This window comes from Rhipicephalus microplus, chromosome 3 (assembly GCF_043290135.1).
Source record: "Rhipicephalus microplus isolate Deutch F79 chromosome 3, USDA_Rmic, whole genome shotgun sequence".
Classification (NCBI taxonomy): domain Eukaryota; kingdom Metazoa; phylum Arthropoda; class Arachnida; order Ixodida; family Ixodidae; genus Rhipicephalus; species Rhipicephalus microplus.
Window position 1 is genome coordinate 32,647,704 of NC_134702.1, and position 15,962 is coordinate 32,663,665.

Genomic DNA, 15,962 nt, shown 5'->3' on the forward strand with positions numbered 1-15,962 from the left:
GAAAGTGCGTGACGTGTGCAACTTAAGATTGTTTCGACTGCTTTCTGAGATGCTAGAGCAACGAGTTGCGGGTCAATCAGCGTCTTATGACCTTTGTTATGCATCCCGTCCCAAAAGTTGGAAAATCGGACTAAAAAGACCCAGCACAGCAGGGTCAGTTTCAGAGGACTACAACTTTGTGATCCCGTCCCAAAAGTTGGAAAATCAGACTAAAGATACCCAGCACTGCAGGGTCAGTTTCAGAGGACTACAACTTTGTGAAACCGACAAACACAGAAACTTTTGACCCGAAAATTTATTAAGGAGGACGCTGTGCCCAAGGAAGTTAAAAAAAAATCTTTATCGATTTCAATGAAGCTCGCCAAGTTTTTCTATATTTTGTGCCGATTGCAAATATGCCTAGTATTTGCCTAGTACAACATTTCGTGTTTATTAAATTACGGGTACCATTTTGGAAGCCACAGTTTGCCTAGACAGAGTTACAAAATAAATAACCATACCAGAATTCACCGGAATGAGTGTGGAGTGCAAGAAAACAATATTGGGATGTTCCAATCCCACCTGATCAACAGTTGTGGTACGCTGAATATTTCTCACTGAAATACCAGCTTGACATAGACTCATTTGCGATCATTCAACCTACCATACCTTTCGTTCAGGTGGCTGTAAAACATCATTCTCGTTTTCTTGTGTTCAACCCTCATAACGAATAGGTCGTATTAGAAATGCTTGTTTACTATGTCACCCTCCATTTAGAAATCGATAGCTACAAAAAAATCGTATAAAATGTTTGATATTTAAAAACTAATTTTACATAAAACATAATTGCATATTTGAAATCTGCCCACAAATATAAATTTGTCTCAGTAGATGAAGAAATGAAACAAAACTTCAGGGCCTACATCCTCTTCGAAGACAGCTCGAGTATCTCGCATCCTACGGCCAGTTTAGACTGCATCAAAATTTTTCCTGGATTTCAGTGGCCTAGCTGAAGCAAGGCTTCTTGCTTTGTGGCTGACAAGTTGAATTTCACAGGTCAATTTCGAGCAACCCGCTCCACGACTAAGCGCTCCACTTTGATTCACCTCGTCGAGCCGCATTTCAGACACGGTGCTATCAATTCAGGGGCACCTCTGCTGTTTTTCACGCTTTTCTCAAGCATTGTGAACGTAACCAACCGGATGTGTGCGACGATTTTGGCTGTGCTCCCTGACGCGCAGTTAATTTATCGCTGGTCTATCTGTTTTGGGCCACTCAGCAGCGGACTTTGTTACCTCGAATATTCAGCACACCACTAGAGATCTACCGCTGGAGTTCACCATATATGAACTCGTGGAAGCAGCCAAGGCCTTAGTGCTTCATCCACGAAACATTCCAATGCCCAAAAATAGTTCAAAACATGTTTTCCCCGTGTTCCACATCAAAGCTCCCTGAATTCTCTACCTATAACTATGTGCACATGTACTTCCTTAGTTGGTGTCGGGCTCCTCTGTTATCAAAAACGCTTTATACAGCCACTGATACAGCAAGCAGCGGGAGTCCAATTCATAGGGCTTTTGAAAACTGGGTTGCTTATCTGCCCGGATTTAAACCTTCATGTAAAAAAACAAAAACAAATACAATACAGTATATGCAAGATGCCTCTCACGAGAGCTGGCTACGGGCAGTAGACAAGACAACGTCAGCGCTGTCACCCCGGGTAAATATCCTTCGAAAGATGGCAGGAACAAGCTGGGGGAGCCACCCAACATCAATGATAAACGCGGCAGTAATTGTCAATCGTGCGCCTCTGATCTCTCCGAGTGAGTCACAGTACGAACGGCTAGAAAAACTTCATTGTAAAGGCCTCAGAGCGGCTTTGCGAGTGCCTAAGCTTGCAGCGAGCATAAAGGTGCTTCATAAAGCTCGCCTTCCGCCGTTACGTCTTCTCGCCTCTCAACGACTGCTGACACAGCTTTGCCGACTTGGCAAATCGAGCCCAGGACGAGCACTATTCAGTCGCCTTCGGCGACGCACGCGACTCACGTAATCGCGAGCTTTCGTGGCCCTCAACACCCCTTGCCATCTTGGCATCGATTTCCCCAAACAAAGACAACTTCGACAAGACCCACCTTGGTCACACGAGGATGTCGACTGTTAGGCGACTATACCACGGATGCACAGCAAGCATTCCACACGCACAGCAGAAGTACATTCTTTTGTACTTGAATATATTGAAGAAAAGTACGCCGACCATTTGAAAGTTTTCACCGATGGATCAGTCGACATAGTGCGCGGAGCAAGCGCTGCAGCGTTTGCGATTCCGTCTCTAAAGGCGTCCTGGGCAGCGCGACTCGAGTGCGTTGTTTCATCGACAGCGTGTGAAAAAGTGGCAGTTCAGGCAGCCCTGAAGAAACTGAAGCTTTGTAGGCAGCAACAAGTCATGCCGTTTTCGGACAGCAAGCCCACTTTGCAGCGGCTAAAACATGGATTGGTTTTGGATCAATGCACTCAAAGATCACTGCAAATCCTTAAAGACCAGCATGGCATTGGTATAAACATTAAGTTTATGGATTCCATCACATGTGGGTATAGCGGGTAATGAGGCGGCTGAGACTTGCCCAAAGTGTTCTGGAGCTTACACCAACGAAGAAGGCTCCCAAAGACAATCAGCATATCTTAAGAGAAGCTGTCAATAAGCATTTTCACTCGTTATGGCTGACGCCTCACCAGCCATGTGTGACAAAAGGGCTATCAAGAAAAGAGGCCTGCTTGCTTCATCGCATCCGAACGGGATCAGCGCGTGCACCAGCATGGCTCCACCTGATCAGACTCTCCGCGACACCCTTGTGCCCAAAGTGCAAGGAAAACGGTGACATAGAACACCATTTGCTTAAGTGTCATGAACTTAAGAAGGAACGACAAGGTTTATTTGAGGAACTGCAACAGTTAAGCTCGCCATGTGACAGCGTCACTGATATTGTGTTTCCGCGTAGTCACTCGATCTTTAAGAAACAGGTGTCGCGACTTCTCTTAAAATTCTTGAATGCTATAGATCTCGCATGTGACTGGTGATAAGGGACAATTATGTTTGAGGTATAGTGCAGCGACATGGAGTACTGGCACAACACTGCATGTGCAATAGCACAGAGGCCACAGTCTTATGCAAGCTTACGTCGCGCTATGCACAATTTTTATTTTAAGAGCCTGCTCGTGGTTAGTTAAAAAACAAACAAAGGACATTGGCTACACTTAGCAAAAAGGGAACCGGGCGGGGAATTGCCTGCAAATTATGCAAGGCTAGATCCACTGACTACCTACAACATTCTTAGCCTTAACCGTATAAGATAAAAAAGAAAAGGTCTCAAAGGCGCTGTTAGACAGGATGCAAACTCTTCACAGTGAAGTTTGATTGTTCATGTTTAGCAGCCTCAACTTCTGGACTAAACTGTCTCAGAAGTTCTAGGGCCCCCCCTAGCCAGTAGGAAGGGGGAGAAAGCCGTCCAAATGCTTTCATCACGTCGCCGTCAACGTGGAGTTTATCATGTCGTCGTCGTGCGCTCGATGGCCTGCAAGTTCCAAACTGTGATTTATGTTGATTGATATGTGGGGTTTAACGCCCCAAAACCACCATATGTATATGAGAGACACCGTAGTAGAGGGCTCCGGAAATTTCAACCACCTGGGGTTTTAACATGCACCCAAATCTGAGCACACGGGCCTACAACATTTCCGCCTTCATCGGAAATGCAGCTGTCGCAGCCGGGATTTGATCCCACGACCTGCGGGTCAGCAGCAGAGTAGAGTACCTTAGCCACTACACCATCACAGCGGGGCAAACTGTGATTTATGTAATGGTGCTTCGCCAGCAATGTATTTGAGACTACTACATGAACCACTATCAAATTCTTGGTGCGTTAGGTTTAGCAGGTGTGGTTAAATAAACAAACAGCTTATGTTGCCAATAACGACAAAGCCTATCTGATGCTTTGTCCCGATAGTGAGATGACACAATGTGATAGCTCATTACACCATTCATTTGTTGCTTTGAGCGCTTTAGGCTAACGTCAAGGGCAAGTTCAGTTCAAAGAGGGCGGTCGTGTCTGCAAGGGCGCTGCCATGCCGATTTTTAACTGCAGTTACTGGGTGTTACTGATAAAATTATTACTTTATAGAAATGCAATGAAAAATAAACATGTTTTCCTCCCAACACATATGGCTAGTTTACATCCAGTAGCTTTGGCAGTGCTGAACAGCAGTGGTGAGACAGAGTATAGCGGGTCTTGAGGTGGTGAGTGTGCTTTGTTGTAACACAGCGAGGCTGGAACCTTGGGAAACACAATTCACGTACTTACCTACAAATGTTTAATGAACTGTTTTACAAGTCATGAGCAGCAACGCTGGTTTCCTTTATATACAACACATGAACACACTAATGAACACAATGCAACGAAAATGACACTCACTCGGCATCTTGTGCTGATCAGAGTTACAAATGGTATTGAATAGTATTTACAGCTTGCAACCTTGCATACAGATAATGATCATTCCAAAAGGATTTCTTGATGAACTGCTATGAGATTTTGCCCAGAGCAAAAAGAATGAACATGAATGTTTCAATAAATTACATGATGAAAGCAATAAAAGAGGATACAATCTACGAACTCCGGGTTACGTGCTACAATGCACTACTGAACAAATGCAAGGACTGCAAGCTTTCCTTTGCAAAATGAATGGACACTACTGCCCACAACACAAAATTTTAACTGTAAACACTCAAATGTCAACAAGAAAGCTATCTAACTGAAACTACATGAACACAATACGAGCACTTTTTCACAGAACTGAAAGAACTCGTAGTAAAACAGCGTAGCAGCAACTCCTACTTGAAGTATACAAAGTTCTGAAATAAATGAATATTGCGTGTTATGACAAAGTTAATGTGTTAAAAAAATCGATACAAAGAAAGTGTAGCATCGACTTGATGCCAGAGGTTTTAAACGACACCAACGAATCTGTAACGACAAAGGCACACTTGAGGTATTTTTGTCAGTTGGAAGCGAAAATAAGACTTCCAGCTACACTCAAGGTGATGAAAAGATCAAACTTGGTAATGCAGTGATGACAGCCCCTGCAGATAAAAAAAAAAAAAGTCCCGCACAAAGATAAAGATTGCTTCCGCTATTGCATAAAATTGAATGCTATTTTTTAAAGGTAACCTGTATTTGGCAGGCTGACCCAAGTGCTGAAAATCTATGCCCAAGGTTTAAAAACAAGTTCACAGCAGTTTACAGAGTACTATGCTTCTTTCATGTGATGCCGGCACATCCTAATCAACACCAGCGAAACATTGACGAAGTAATGTTGCTGTTTTCGGGTTTACATGGCTAGCCAGCCAGAAAGTGGTGGTACTGCTTGCCTCAACCCTGCAGTTCAAATGGAGATCTATATGAAATAAAAATAACCCACGACTTAATGCACAAGAAACTAATTGGAGATGGGGAGAGACTTGGTAATGTTGCTGTTTTTGGGTTTACATGGCTAGCCAGCCAGAAAGTGGTGGTGCTGCTTGCCTCAACCCTGCAGTTCAAATGGAGATCTATGTGAAATGAAAGTAGCCCACGGCTTAATGCACAAGAAACTAATTGGAGATGGGAAGAGACTTCTTATGAGGAGATGACTTGTATGAGCTTGCTTTCCTTGAGGAGAACAGGGAGGCGGCTTTGTGCTACGAAGCGGCGGCAGGCCGCATCGGTTACTTGAGGACAGTCTCTGAGATCCAAGTGGCGCAGCCCTACGCAACGCCGCAGCGCCTCGAGGCCCGTGTCCGACACGTTCGCACACCGCGAGACATCGAGCGCCGTGAGTCGCGACGCCTTAGCGGCCCCGAGCACCGCTATGCCCATGTCCGTGACACCCCGGCAGTTGGACAAGTCCAGACGGCTCAAGTTGGGCAACTGGTGCCCCAAGAGGCGCACTGCCACATCCGAGATATCACAGCCCGCGAGACGGACCTCCACCAGAAGCCGAGGCTTGGAACGAGCGTCAGGTGCCACCAAATCTCGTACTGCCTGGTCTCCGAGACCCTCGACCCAGCTGAGGTCAAGGCAGCGAAGGCGGGGGCAGACTCCAGAGCGCAGTGCCGCTACAACGGCGGCCGCCGAGCACCCGCTCAGTCCCAGCTCGCGTAAGTGCGGCAGGCGTGGAAGGAGCCAGCTGAGCTGCTTTGCTGACACGTTGGTCCAAGCCAGGTCCAGGCAGTAGGGCTGCCTCCTCACGATGCCCGCGAGGGCAAGCGCCGTCACACGGCGCCGTGACAGATCCACCCGGCGCCACATGCCAGGCTCCACACACCACCGGTTCCATGCTTTGCACACCAGCTGGCACTGTGACAAATCCTGGGGACCAAGGTAACGCATGACCGGCACCATCACTTCACGCATCAGCACGTAGCATGTGGTGCCGTCGCCTTGCAGTGCCTTCTCTACCGGCTGTTTGGCCTTCTCTACGTCTTCGCGGAGTGGTGCAGGTCGTACTAGGTGCATGGGCTTGCGCAGGTTGCCACGGTCTCGCAGTGTCATCTTGAACTTGAACTCGGGTGGTTGTCCGCAGCCTTTGCTCGTAACGTGGATATCCGGTGCAGTGGCCCCATTTGTGGTAGCACTCGAAGAGTTCCTGTTGTCATGGTTGTCAGCACTTTGCGCATTGGCTGCGATGGCCGCCAATCCGTTTTTGACCTCGGGCTCCTCGCTGGGGATGGCCGACACGGCGGGAACCGCAGGAATGGCCGCAGCCTCGGCGAACTCTGGCTCTGAACCCTTGTGTAAGCTGCGCATAGACTTTACCACCTGGTCATGGGAGCTAGTCGCCGAGACCTTGTCCCCCTGGACCATGGTCAGCCGAGAACAAGATCGGACATAGTCATCCTTGCGGGACCTGCTTAATGCCGCCTCCGAGTTCTCGTACATTTCCTGAAAGTGACCAGTGTGAGCACATTCAGAGCTCCAAAAAATAATTCAGGAAAGAGCAATTATATAACTAAATAACAAGTATTTCGACACTATGCACTTAAAATACTTTTAACGTGGCCGTGATAATGAAATAAAGAAGTTCAATGAAAGTTATCAATGTTACAGCATTTCATGCTGCTTCGTATACACTGTTTCACAATTACTACAGGAGGACATACCATATTTACTCACATAATGACCCCCCCCACTTCGCTCTTTGAAGAAAAAAAAGTTTTTAACGTATCTGAGCATTTTATTTCGGTGTGATAGCCAGTGCCATTGACCATCGAAACAGCCTTAAATCATATCATAAAACAACAATGTAATAAAAAGTCATAACATAGTTTACCAACTATACTAAACAAATGCGAGCAACGCGGGCATGGACGTCGTCTATCGAAATTTAAAAGTCTTGCCTTTTGCGGCATAGCGCCATCTGTCGAATGCAGAAGAAACCTTCAGCTTATAGCACCATGCAAGCAGAGCGGCGTGAAAACAAAGAAAAAAGAAAGCACAACCGCTATCACGGCACCGTGCACCTGCAACGTGCGTGTGACGCCATCCGATACTGCCCTTTTGTTGACGATCGACTAGCACTCTAGTAACATGGCCAGTTTTGAACTTAAAGTTGGTCGAGCATGCGCCAGAGCATGAGAACCGAGTGGCTGGACCACACTTTTAGCGTCAATCCGTGCACATTGGCCTTTGAACGCCCCATCCGCAGTTGCGCCTCGCGTGCCGGGACACGTTGGGCACCCGCCGCACGCAAGCGGGGGGCGAAGTCTCACACTTTTTGCAAAAAAGACGTCACGCATTTCACGGGCCAGAGCAAGGACAGCTTGCCTTAGTGGAGAGTGAAGTTCTCGAATAGAGGCTCCGTAGTTCTGCACTGAATTGAAAGCCAGCACTGATTGGACAGAGAGCTTTTAATTACCCTCACACGAAATTTTTGCTCTTGTAACTCCCTTTGCCTTTTTTCTCCCACATAACTAATTGACATCAAATATTCTGACTAAAAAAAAAAGTGGGGTTCATTACGCAAGTACATACAGTACTCACTTCGCAGAAAAATGTCACTGATCAAGCTTACCAAGCAGCAAACATTAGAATATGCAAATAGTTACTAGAACACATGTCATGGCGTAGTAGTGTCCTAGACGCAACTGCATGCTCTTTTCAAAGCTTGGCACAACACAACCTCATTGTAAGGTGCAAACACAGTTCATAAAATATGATTTGCGCTGAGATGCACCGAAGAAGCAAAAGCGCATTTAGAACAGCACATGCAGTCAAGCAACTCATGGCACACAGACTTTTCGCTCATCAGTGTCTATTTAGCCGCCTAGAGTAACTCGAGAACAAACTATCAGCATGTCTTTTCAGTACCCACAGTAAAAGGTTCGAAAAATAGGGTTTATCTGAAGACCAGCTGAAGTTTTTCACTTAATTTGTTTTCCCCTAAACATGGCACCACACTTGTAAAAACAGTGAACGAGCTGAACTTCGTAAACATCACGAGAAATTTCCTGCAGTTGTAAACCATACCACAGTTGCTAAAACAATAGAGTTTCCTAAAATTAACTAGAGGGGACTCCAGCGCTGCGATCGTGGGAATGATGGGTAGTACACGAATTCGCCTAGTTTTCGTACTTGCGGGCGGCAAATCACACTGGTGGTTTCGTTCATTGCTGTACTTCGGTTTTGTTTCAAAGAAAAGAACGAACCCTTTTGAACTCAGTGACGTGATTTGAAATGGTAAGCCTAAAATATTACGGTGGTGAATCTGCTGGTTGTTTTGTGACAAAGCAGTGTATATATAGGAAACTCTATGGCTAAAACCACTGTGGTGCGGAGGAAGTTGCATTGGTGGCATACAGCCATTCAATTATAGCATAGAGCCCTCAGTTTGAGGGCTCATTATGATGACATGTGGATTTTAGCGGAGCAAGGGCCATTCTAGGCCTAAGAGCGCCATGAAAGATCGAGTTTCGAATTGAATGAGTTGGATCCGAAGGATTATGTGGTATGGGTGGCATACAACACCTTCTTGTAGCACGACGCCCACAATAATTCAAGGTGCTTGATCCAAAAGCTGTGCAGTGGTGTTCCTCAGAAAATACTCCTAAGTGAGCAAGTAGCTGAGCACTGCACCTCAATGCCTTCATGTAATGTAACTGTAACCAGCTGGGAGCACCTACAGTGTGGTCTATTTTAAAGGGCACTAGATATCAGATGTAAAGTGCTGGGCCTTCTTCAAGTCTTCATTAGGCGGTGGTGGTGTGTGCTTGCTTCAGGGGTGTTGTCAGTCAACCTCCAGCAAAATGTTGGAGCATGGAAGCTCTATCCAGTTTTTAACTCGGAATGAAACGAGATTTCTGCAAGCTACGCGTTCTTCATGTCTAAGCAAGAGTGCACAAGGGTTTGTAGCAAAGCAAGAACATCTCAAGAAAACTGCCACTTTGGAATTTTCAACATGCACTGAAATGCATGCTGTGGGACTTTGCCAGTTATAATATCAAGAATGAGGACACCCTCTGCAGGTGTCTGGCAGGCAGGATGCTCAAGCTGAAAGAACCTGATGAGCTTGTCTTCATGAGAGAGAAGGCAAATGAAGAGCTTGAGATGTGAAGCCAGGCATTCCAGAAACCGTATGGAGAGCAGTCTTTGTAATGTTGAAGTGGCAATTTCCGCATGAATTCAGCTTTCCCATGCAGGTGCTGAGAACTGCACATTTTTGAAGATTGCTGGTGAGAAGGAGAGCTCTTGGCACTGGTCACCTGCCATACTGAATCAAGGGAATTTGTCTCCATCGTATGACAACTTACAGTGGAAAGGATGCAAGCTACGCATGCTGATTGAAACAGGGTCACCCATTACCATGACATGCTGCTGCAAAGTCAAGAAACCAACAGTGCTGATCTTTCACGGTGACTTCACTCGAGACTGTCATGTCACATAATCGCTGAAGCTTTCATCGTCCCAACTTAAAGGGGCTCTACTTAAGGCATGCAGCACTTTTTAAATAGTAAAAAAAAAAACCTGCTGATTGTTAGTTGAGGCTCTTGAGAACACCCGAGCTAAACATTATTGTGCAGCACGCGGCCTGGAATTTTCAATTAGTTCTCAAATTCAGCTAAGGATCGTTCCTAATGCTCTTTACAAATCATTTTTTAATTTATGAATACTGCAATCCCTACTAGGAATTTTCGCAGAGTGGGTTACATGAATTACATGAATGCTCAATATGAAGACGAACAAATTTTCAAAACAAGATAAAAACACGCAGAAACAAAAGTACCCACAGAGCAACCCAAATATGCAAAAATTCGAACATTTATGAGGACAGAGCTTAATTGGCATGCTATATTAAACACTGTTATTGAGGCTAGAAGAAAACAATGATAAGGATGGTTGTAAAACTTCAGTGTTGGTTAGCTTGTTCCAGTCGTTTATAGTTCGTGGAAAGAATGAATATTTAAAGCAGTTGTTATGGGTTGCATAGGGTGTTATTGTGCGCTCATGCCATATACCGTACTTACTCGCGTAATGAACACCCTTCTTTTCTTTAAAAAAAAAAAAAAAAAAAACTCGAAGCAAAGTTGAAGGGGTGTTTATTATTGGAGGCAAACTTTACCAAAACTTTTTCGGAATGAGCGAAAAATGTAATGAAGCAAAAAAAAGTTGTCGCTTAGCCTTTTGCTATTGACACACACGAACACTGTTTGGGAATAGCTTCTTTGTTGCACTTCAACTCATCTTCGCTGGATGGGAAGGCACCATTTTCTGCAAGCTGTCCCCGCGCTTCCTGCGCACGCCATATGAGCGTTTTGCACCTATCTTTTCTCGCAATCGCTAAACTCCAACAGTGGTATCTGCCTTGATTTCGAGGGGCACCCTGAAGCCTGCGTTACGACGCACTTTGCCCACTTCGCGGCATACACGCCCGACGATTGCGCCGTCATCGTTGATATTTCACCAAGCTACCACCGAAGCATCCAAAACAAATCGTTTGTAACAAGATTAAGGACAAAATACGGCTGCAGTCTCGCTCTTCACATGAGAAGTTACTGTAAAAAAAGGTAGCCTATATCTTGTGTTCTTTTGAAGTACGCTCTGATAAAACTACGAAGGGTAAATTACAACAAAAGTGAGAACCAGGATTGTTACCATGTTGCAGAAATAGTCACGAGCTTCGCTAGGCGACAAGCGATTTCTTTCTGGTTTTCCGAAAACCTGCGACGCGATGGTGATGAACAGCCCTTTGCAACAGCCACAACCACAGCAAATCCTGTCGTTGTTGCTCGAAAATTGAGTGCATGTGGTTGGGCCTTAAAGTTTCGTTTTGCAGGAAGCAACCGTCGGTTGGCTCTGACAGTTCCGTGGCCTTCGCTCGCTGGGTGCTTGTCAGCAACGATCTCTCTATACTTGCACTGTTCGTGGACCCCGCTGTTTCGCATAGATAATTGAAAAGAACTGGGAACGTGCCGCGCACATATAGAGAAAAAAACAATATGGCACGGGGCAGCAAGTGAAGGGGAGAGGGAGCGAGCTGTGGCGGCCAAGAGAGGTCGAAATAATAAAACATCGGAAAAGATCCAACAGGCAAGAAGGCGTGTCGGTTAGCGTGAATGCACTAGACGAATGTAGGGGGTGCGTTTATTACGCGTGGTGAAAAAAAAAAAAAATCCCAACTTTTACGGCTGAAGTTGGGGGTGCGTTTATTATGCGTGTCGGTTAGCGGGAATGCAGTAAACAAATGTAGGGGATGCGTTTATTATGCGTGGTGAAAAAAAAAAAAAAAAAGAATTTTAAGGACTGAAGTTGGGGGTGCATTTATTATGCGAGTGCGTTCATTACATGAGCAAATAGGGTAATCAAACGACTACGCCATGCAATCCAATTTCTGGCTGCTGGCTGACTAGAGTATTGTGGGTGGCGTAGTTACTGAGAGGTTGCTATGCGCCCGTGCACATGCTCACAATCAACATTATTCGCAAATTCAAAGAAAAAATATAGTGCTCAGATTCATAACACGCGTGTGATATAACATCTCTTTCTAGTTCCGCCTCTTCCTGCTTGGCTTCCAGTGCATTCGCCAGAGCAAGAGAAAGCAATTACAGTGTGACGCTTTACCTGATTGATTGATTTGTGGGGTTTAACGTCCCAAAACCACTATTTGATTATGAGAGACGCCGTAGTGGAGGGCTCCGGAAATTTTGACCACCTGGGGTTCTTTAACGTGCACCCAAATCTGAGTACACGGGCCTACAACATTTCCGCCTCCATCGGAAATGCAGCCGCCGCAGCCGGGAATCGAACCCGCGACCTGCGGGTCAGCAGCCGAGTACCTTAGCCACTAGACCACCGCGGCGGGGCATGACGCTTTACCTATTCTAAATAATGTTTCATGGGAACTTCGAAAAGTGTTGCACGGCCTGTTTAATAAATGATGCAACATCATTTTAAGCTATTGCCCGAGATAGCCACGCCTGTTTCACTACTGCTGGGTTTTTGGAAAGTGGAGAAGAGCTAGTAGCCATGAGCAGGCCAGCCATGCCAACTCGCATGCATGCATGCGACTGTGGTTTGCATGTACATAGTCCACATCAAGAATTCCAGAAACCGCTCGAATAATTCCACATAGAATTTCTTTGACATGACGAAGAGCGTTTGGAGTGTTTGAAATTTGTATCATCGTGTAACCGGGACCAACCATAATTTCCACAGAATTCTACTGTAATCAACAAGCCTTGCATAAATCTGCATACACTCACACAAGAGAATGCACTTCCTTGTTGCGATGTTAACGACACATGGCCCCGTCATAGCCACAATCGTACAAAATAGCCAGAGTACAAAACATTTGTTTGTGGACATACCTATGTACTATCAGCGTCAAATAAAACCCAAACAGCAGCAAGCCTTCGAGATGGCACAGTGCGTGCCGTCCAGTTCTCCCGATTGAAAGGTGCACGCATCCTGTTCCGCAGCTCTGCGCATATACAGTAGACTCTCAGTGAACGGAAATATGTTAAACGAAACTATTGCCTGTGCAGTGCTTGGTGTCGGGCTTGTATTCGGCACCCAATGTTCACCTCTCAGTAAACGGTACTCCTGTTAAGTAGAACACTATTTCCCGGTCCCTTCAGAATCCGTTTACTGAGAGTACTGGACTCTCAGCAAGTCAAAATTTGATAAACGTCACTCGGGCGTAAATGGATGGAACAACTACCTCAGGAACGATTGGTTTCATTCCTGCATACTGAAGCCCAGTACACCTCTCAGTAAATAGAACTCCTGTTCCACAGAATACATTTTCCCAGTCCCTTTGGGTTTCGTTTGATGACAATCCGCTGTATGCAAGCCTGTCCACGGTGACAAGTGGACAGCGCGCACTATACAATCACGAAGGCTTGCGGCTGTTCGGGTTTCCCTTGTCGCAGATGGTACACTACAACCACCTAAGTCGTCACCTTACCCCTCCACTGTCATCACTGCTGAAGGCTTCGTTTCACAGAACAAATAGTCGAGGATAGCTGTTCTCCTTGTTGTCCATGAGCGTAGGCGCGCCTACGACCTCAAGGCTTCCCGACACAATGTCGGAAGACCGGGGCGATTTCTTCGGATGCCTCTGTTTTCTTCGTTTTTTGTGCTGTGAAGTTGGGGACGAAACGAGCTTTTCATCAAGTGTAAACAAGAACATACTTAGGACATTAACACAAAGCGACTCCTGCCAGAAGCAGAAGTTTTCCAGGAACTGCAGGATTGCTGCTCCACTGTTTGTTTTTTTAAATAATGCTCTCCTACTCACCTCGTCGCTTGCATCTCCTTTCTTGACTGCTGCTGGCAGGTGCTGGATCGGCTTGTCTGACAAAGGCACGCCGTCATACTCGAGAAGTTCTTGAGGTCCTTCGGTCTTAATCTACAGATGCCAAACATTGGGCACAGATCGTTTAATTGAATCATACCCAAGGCAAACGATAGATGTTGATATGAAATGTCAGGGCAAATACAGTAATGGAAGTGACATTTTATTTTTAGGAGCAGATTCTGCAGCAGATGACAAAATATTTCTAACGACCCCTGGTGTAGAAAGCATCATTTAAGCATGCCATAATTATTATTACTTACTAACAAACATTATTGCATGGACAATAATTGTAGCTAATAGCAAGAAGTAAATGGTTAGCTAGATGGATGGTTACTGAGCACTACCTAAGGTAAGCTACATATACTTAAAATGCTAGTACTTGTGGCATAAAAGCAATTCGAGCAACAAATTATAAAACTAGGCACAATCGCATAGAATTATCACCAAACCGGAAGCTTAAAATAGGTATGAGATTAAAGAAATGTGCAATTCTCACAGGTTCAAAAAATAGCCAGCATAAAAAATAAAATAAAAATCCATTTAAATAAAATGCCAGCTCTTGTAGCATAAATGAGGTCGAAGCTGATCTAATGATAAATGTAATCAGTCGCACATCAAAGTCGTCACAGCTAGAGTTAGTAACCACTATATGAATGAACTATCATCACATACAATTCATCAAAATAATTTGTTTGGCAGATTCAAATGTACACCTGAATAAGACACACACAGTGCCAGAACTTCTGGCATTGCCAATGTGCTAGTGTGCAGTTAGTAAGCAAGCTGCATACTAGCAGACTAGGATGATAAGTATATGCAGCTTGTTATAGGGGCGAAGCTCCTTAGGGTGTGGGTTGCTCCCTCCTCTGTAGCAGTAGCAGTAGTAGTAGTAGTAGTAGTAGTAGTAGTAGTAGTAGTAGTAGTAGTAGTAGTAGTAGTAGTAGTATGTAGCCACTTCTAGTTAGTTTTAAGAATTGCTCACTAGACGACGTTGTGTGTACATGTGGAAATAATATCACTCGGAAATGATATCACTTTATGATTTTTGTGGTTTTCATATACAGTTAAACCTGAATATAACAAAATCAATGAATTCCCAAAAAAATTCGTTGTAAAGAGGATTTCGTTATATGCAGGTTCAGAACAAAAAATTGAAAAATAAGTGTGCCAATTAAAAAAAACGGGGACTGAAGGCAGAGCTAACCCAAAACACTTATTTTACAGTGAAAAACTGCGTTATTATTCCGATAGCAATTATATGGACACTCTCTATGGGTTTTTGCCATCGCCGCCATGTTCCATAAGAAGCCCAAATTGATAACATGCACCCGCGCATCGTAACTTTCACAAAGGGTAAAAGCACGCGAGCGCTGCTGAAGCAGAGATCAAATGAGTCAACCCATCCTTATCGCCTTTAAATTGCATAACACTTCCCGCGGGTTAGAACTGTCACCGAATGCTCAAACAGAAAGTAAACCACCTGTTTCGAATGCGCAAAAAACAACGCAGGGAGGGGGGGGGGGGGGAGACTGCAATAATGAACTTTGATTTTAAGGGCTGTCACGAATCCTTAAGGGCTGTCCCGATTTTGCCACGAATCCACAGAACGACGACCATTAAGGGGAGATGCGCGTCGAAAAAAATCGCGTTTTTCGCGGAATTTTTCAGTTTTGAGATTTTACTTGTAAAATTATCTTTGTATATTCAGCTACAACTCCGCAAAAGATCAAGGCAAAATTCGAACGAGAAGTTAGTAAAAATTCTATTTTATTCAGCCACGGTGGCTCAAGAAATTGCTAGTTTCGTCGCAAATCAGCAACTTTCGATCGTTTCCATCTCGAGAATGCGGCGTCTCCCGCCATTGCTGTTTGCTTGGAGAGGTTGAGAAAGCCTTTGTTTAGCCTACAGCACCTCCCTCAGTTTCGCATTTTGGCCCAAAATAATGAAAAAAGGCACGTTTTGGCGCCTGTCAAGCGTTTCTACTGGACATTTAAATCACGTGGTGCTCTAGCGAGGGCGCCATTGGCCTACACGGAGACGTTGCTGCGGCGAAGCACCGAAGCCTGCATCCGTCCTCGACTGTGTACGGCGACTCGATCGAA

General features: G+C 45.1%; 1 protein-coding gene across 4 annotated transcripts in view; it reads right to left on the reverse strand.

Moving 5' to 3' along the window:
* Nucleotides 1–5,388: 5,388 nt before the first annotated feature.
* Kdm2 (Lysine demethylase 2) overlaps nt 5,389–15,962 on the reverse strand; it is a 90,248-nt gene continuing 79,674 nt past the window's right edge. For all 4 annotated transcript variants that reach the window (XM_075889205.1, XM_075889201.1, XM_075889203.1 and 1 more), the window contains exons 17-18: nt 13,801–13,911; nt 5,389–6,950 (exon numbers count right to left, since the gene is read on the reverse strand). In XM_075889205.1, the coding sequence (XP_075745320.1) occupies nt 5,646–6,950; nt 13,801–13,911 (1,416 nt within the window). In that variant the 3' untranslated portion in view covers nt 5,389–5,645. The remainder of the gene's footprint in view (nt 6,951–13,800; nt 13,912–15,962) is intronic.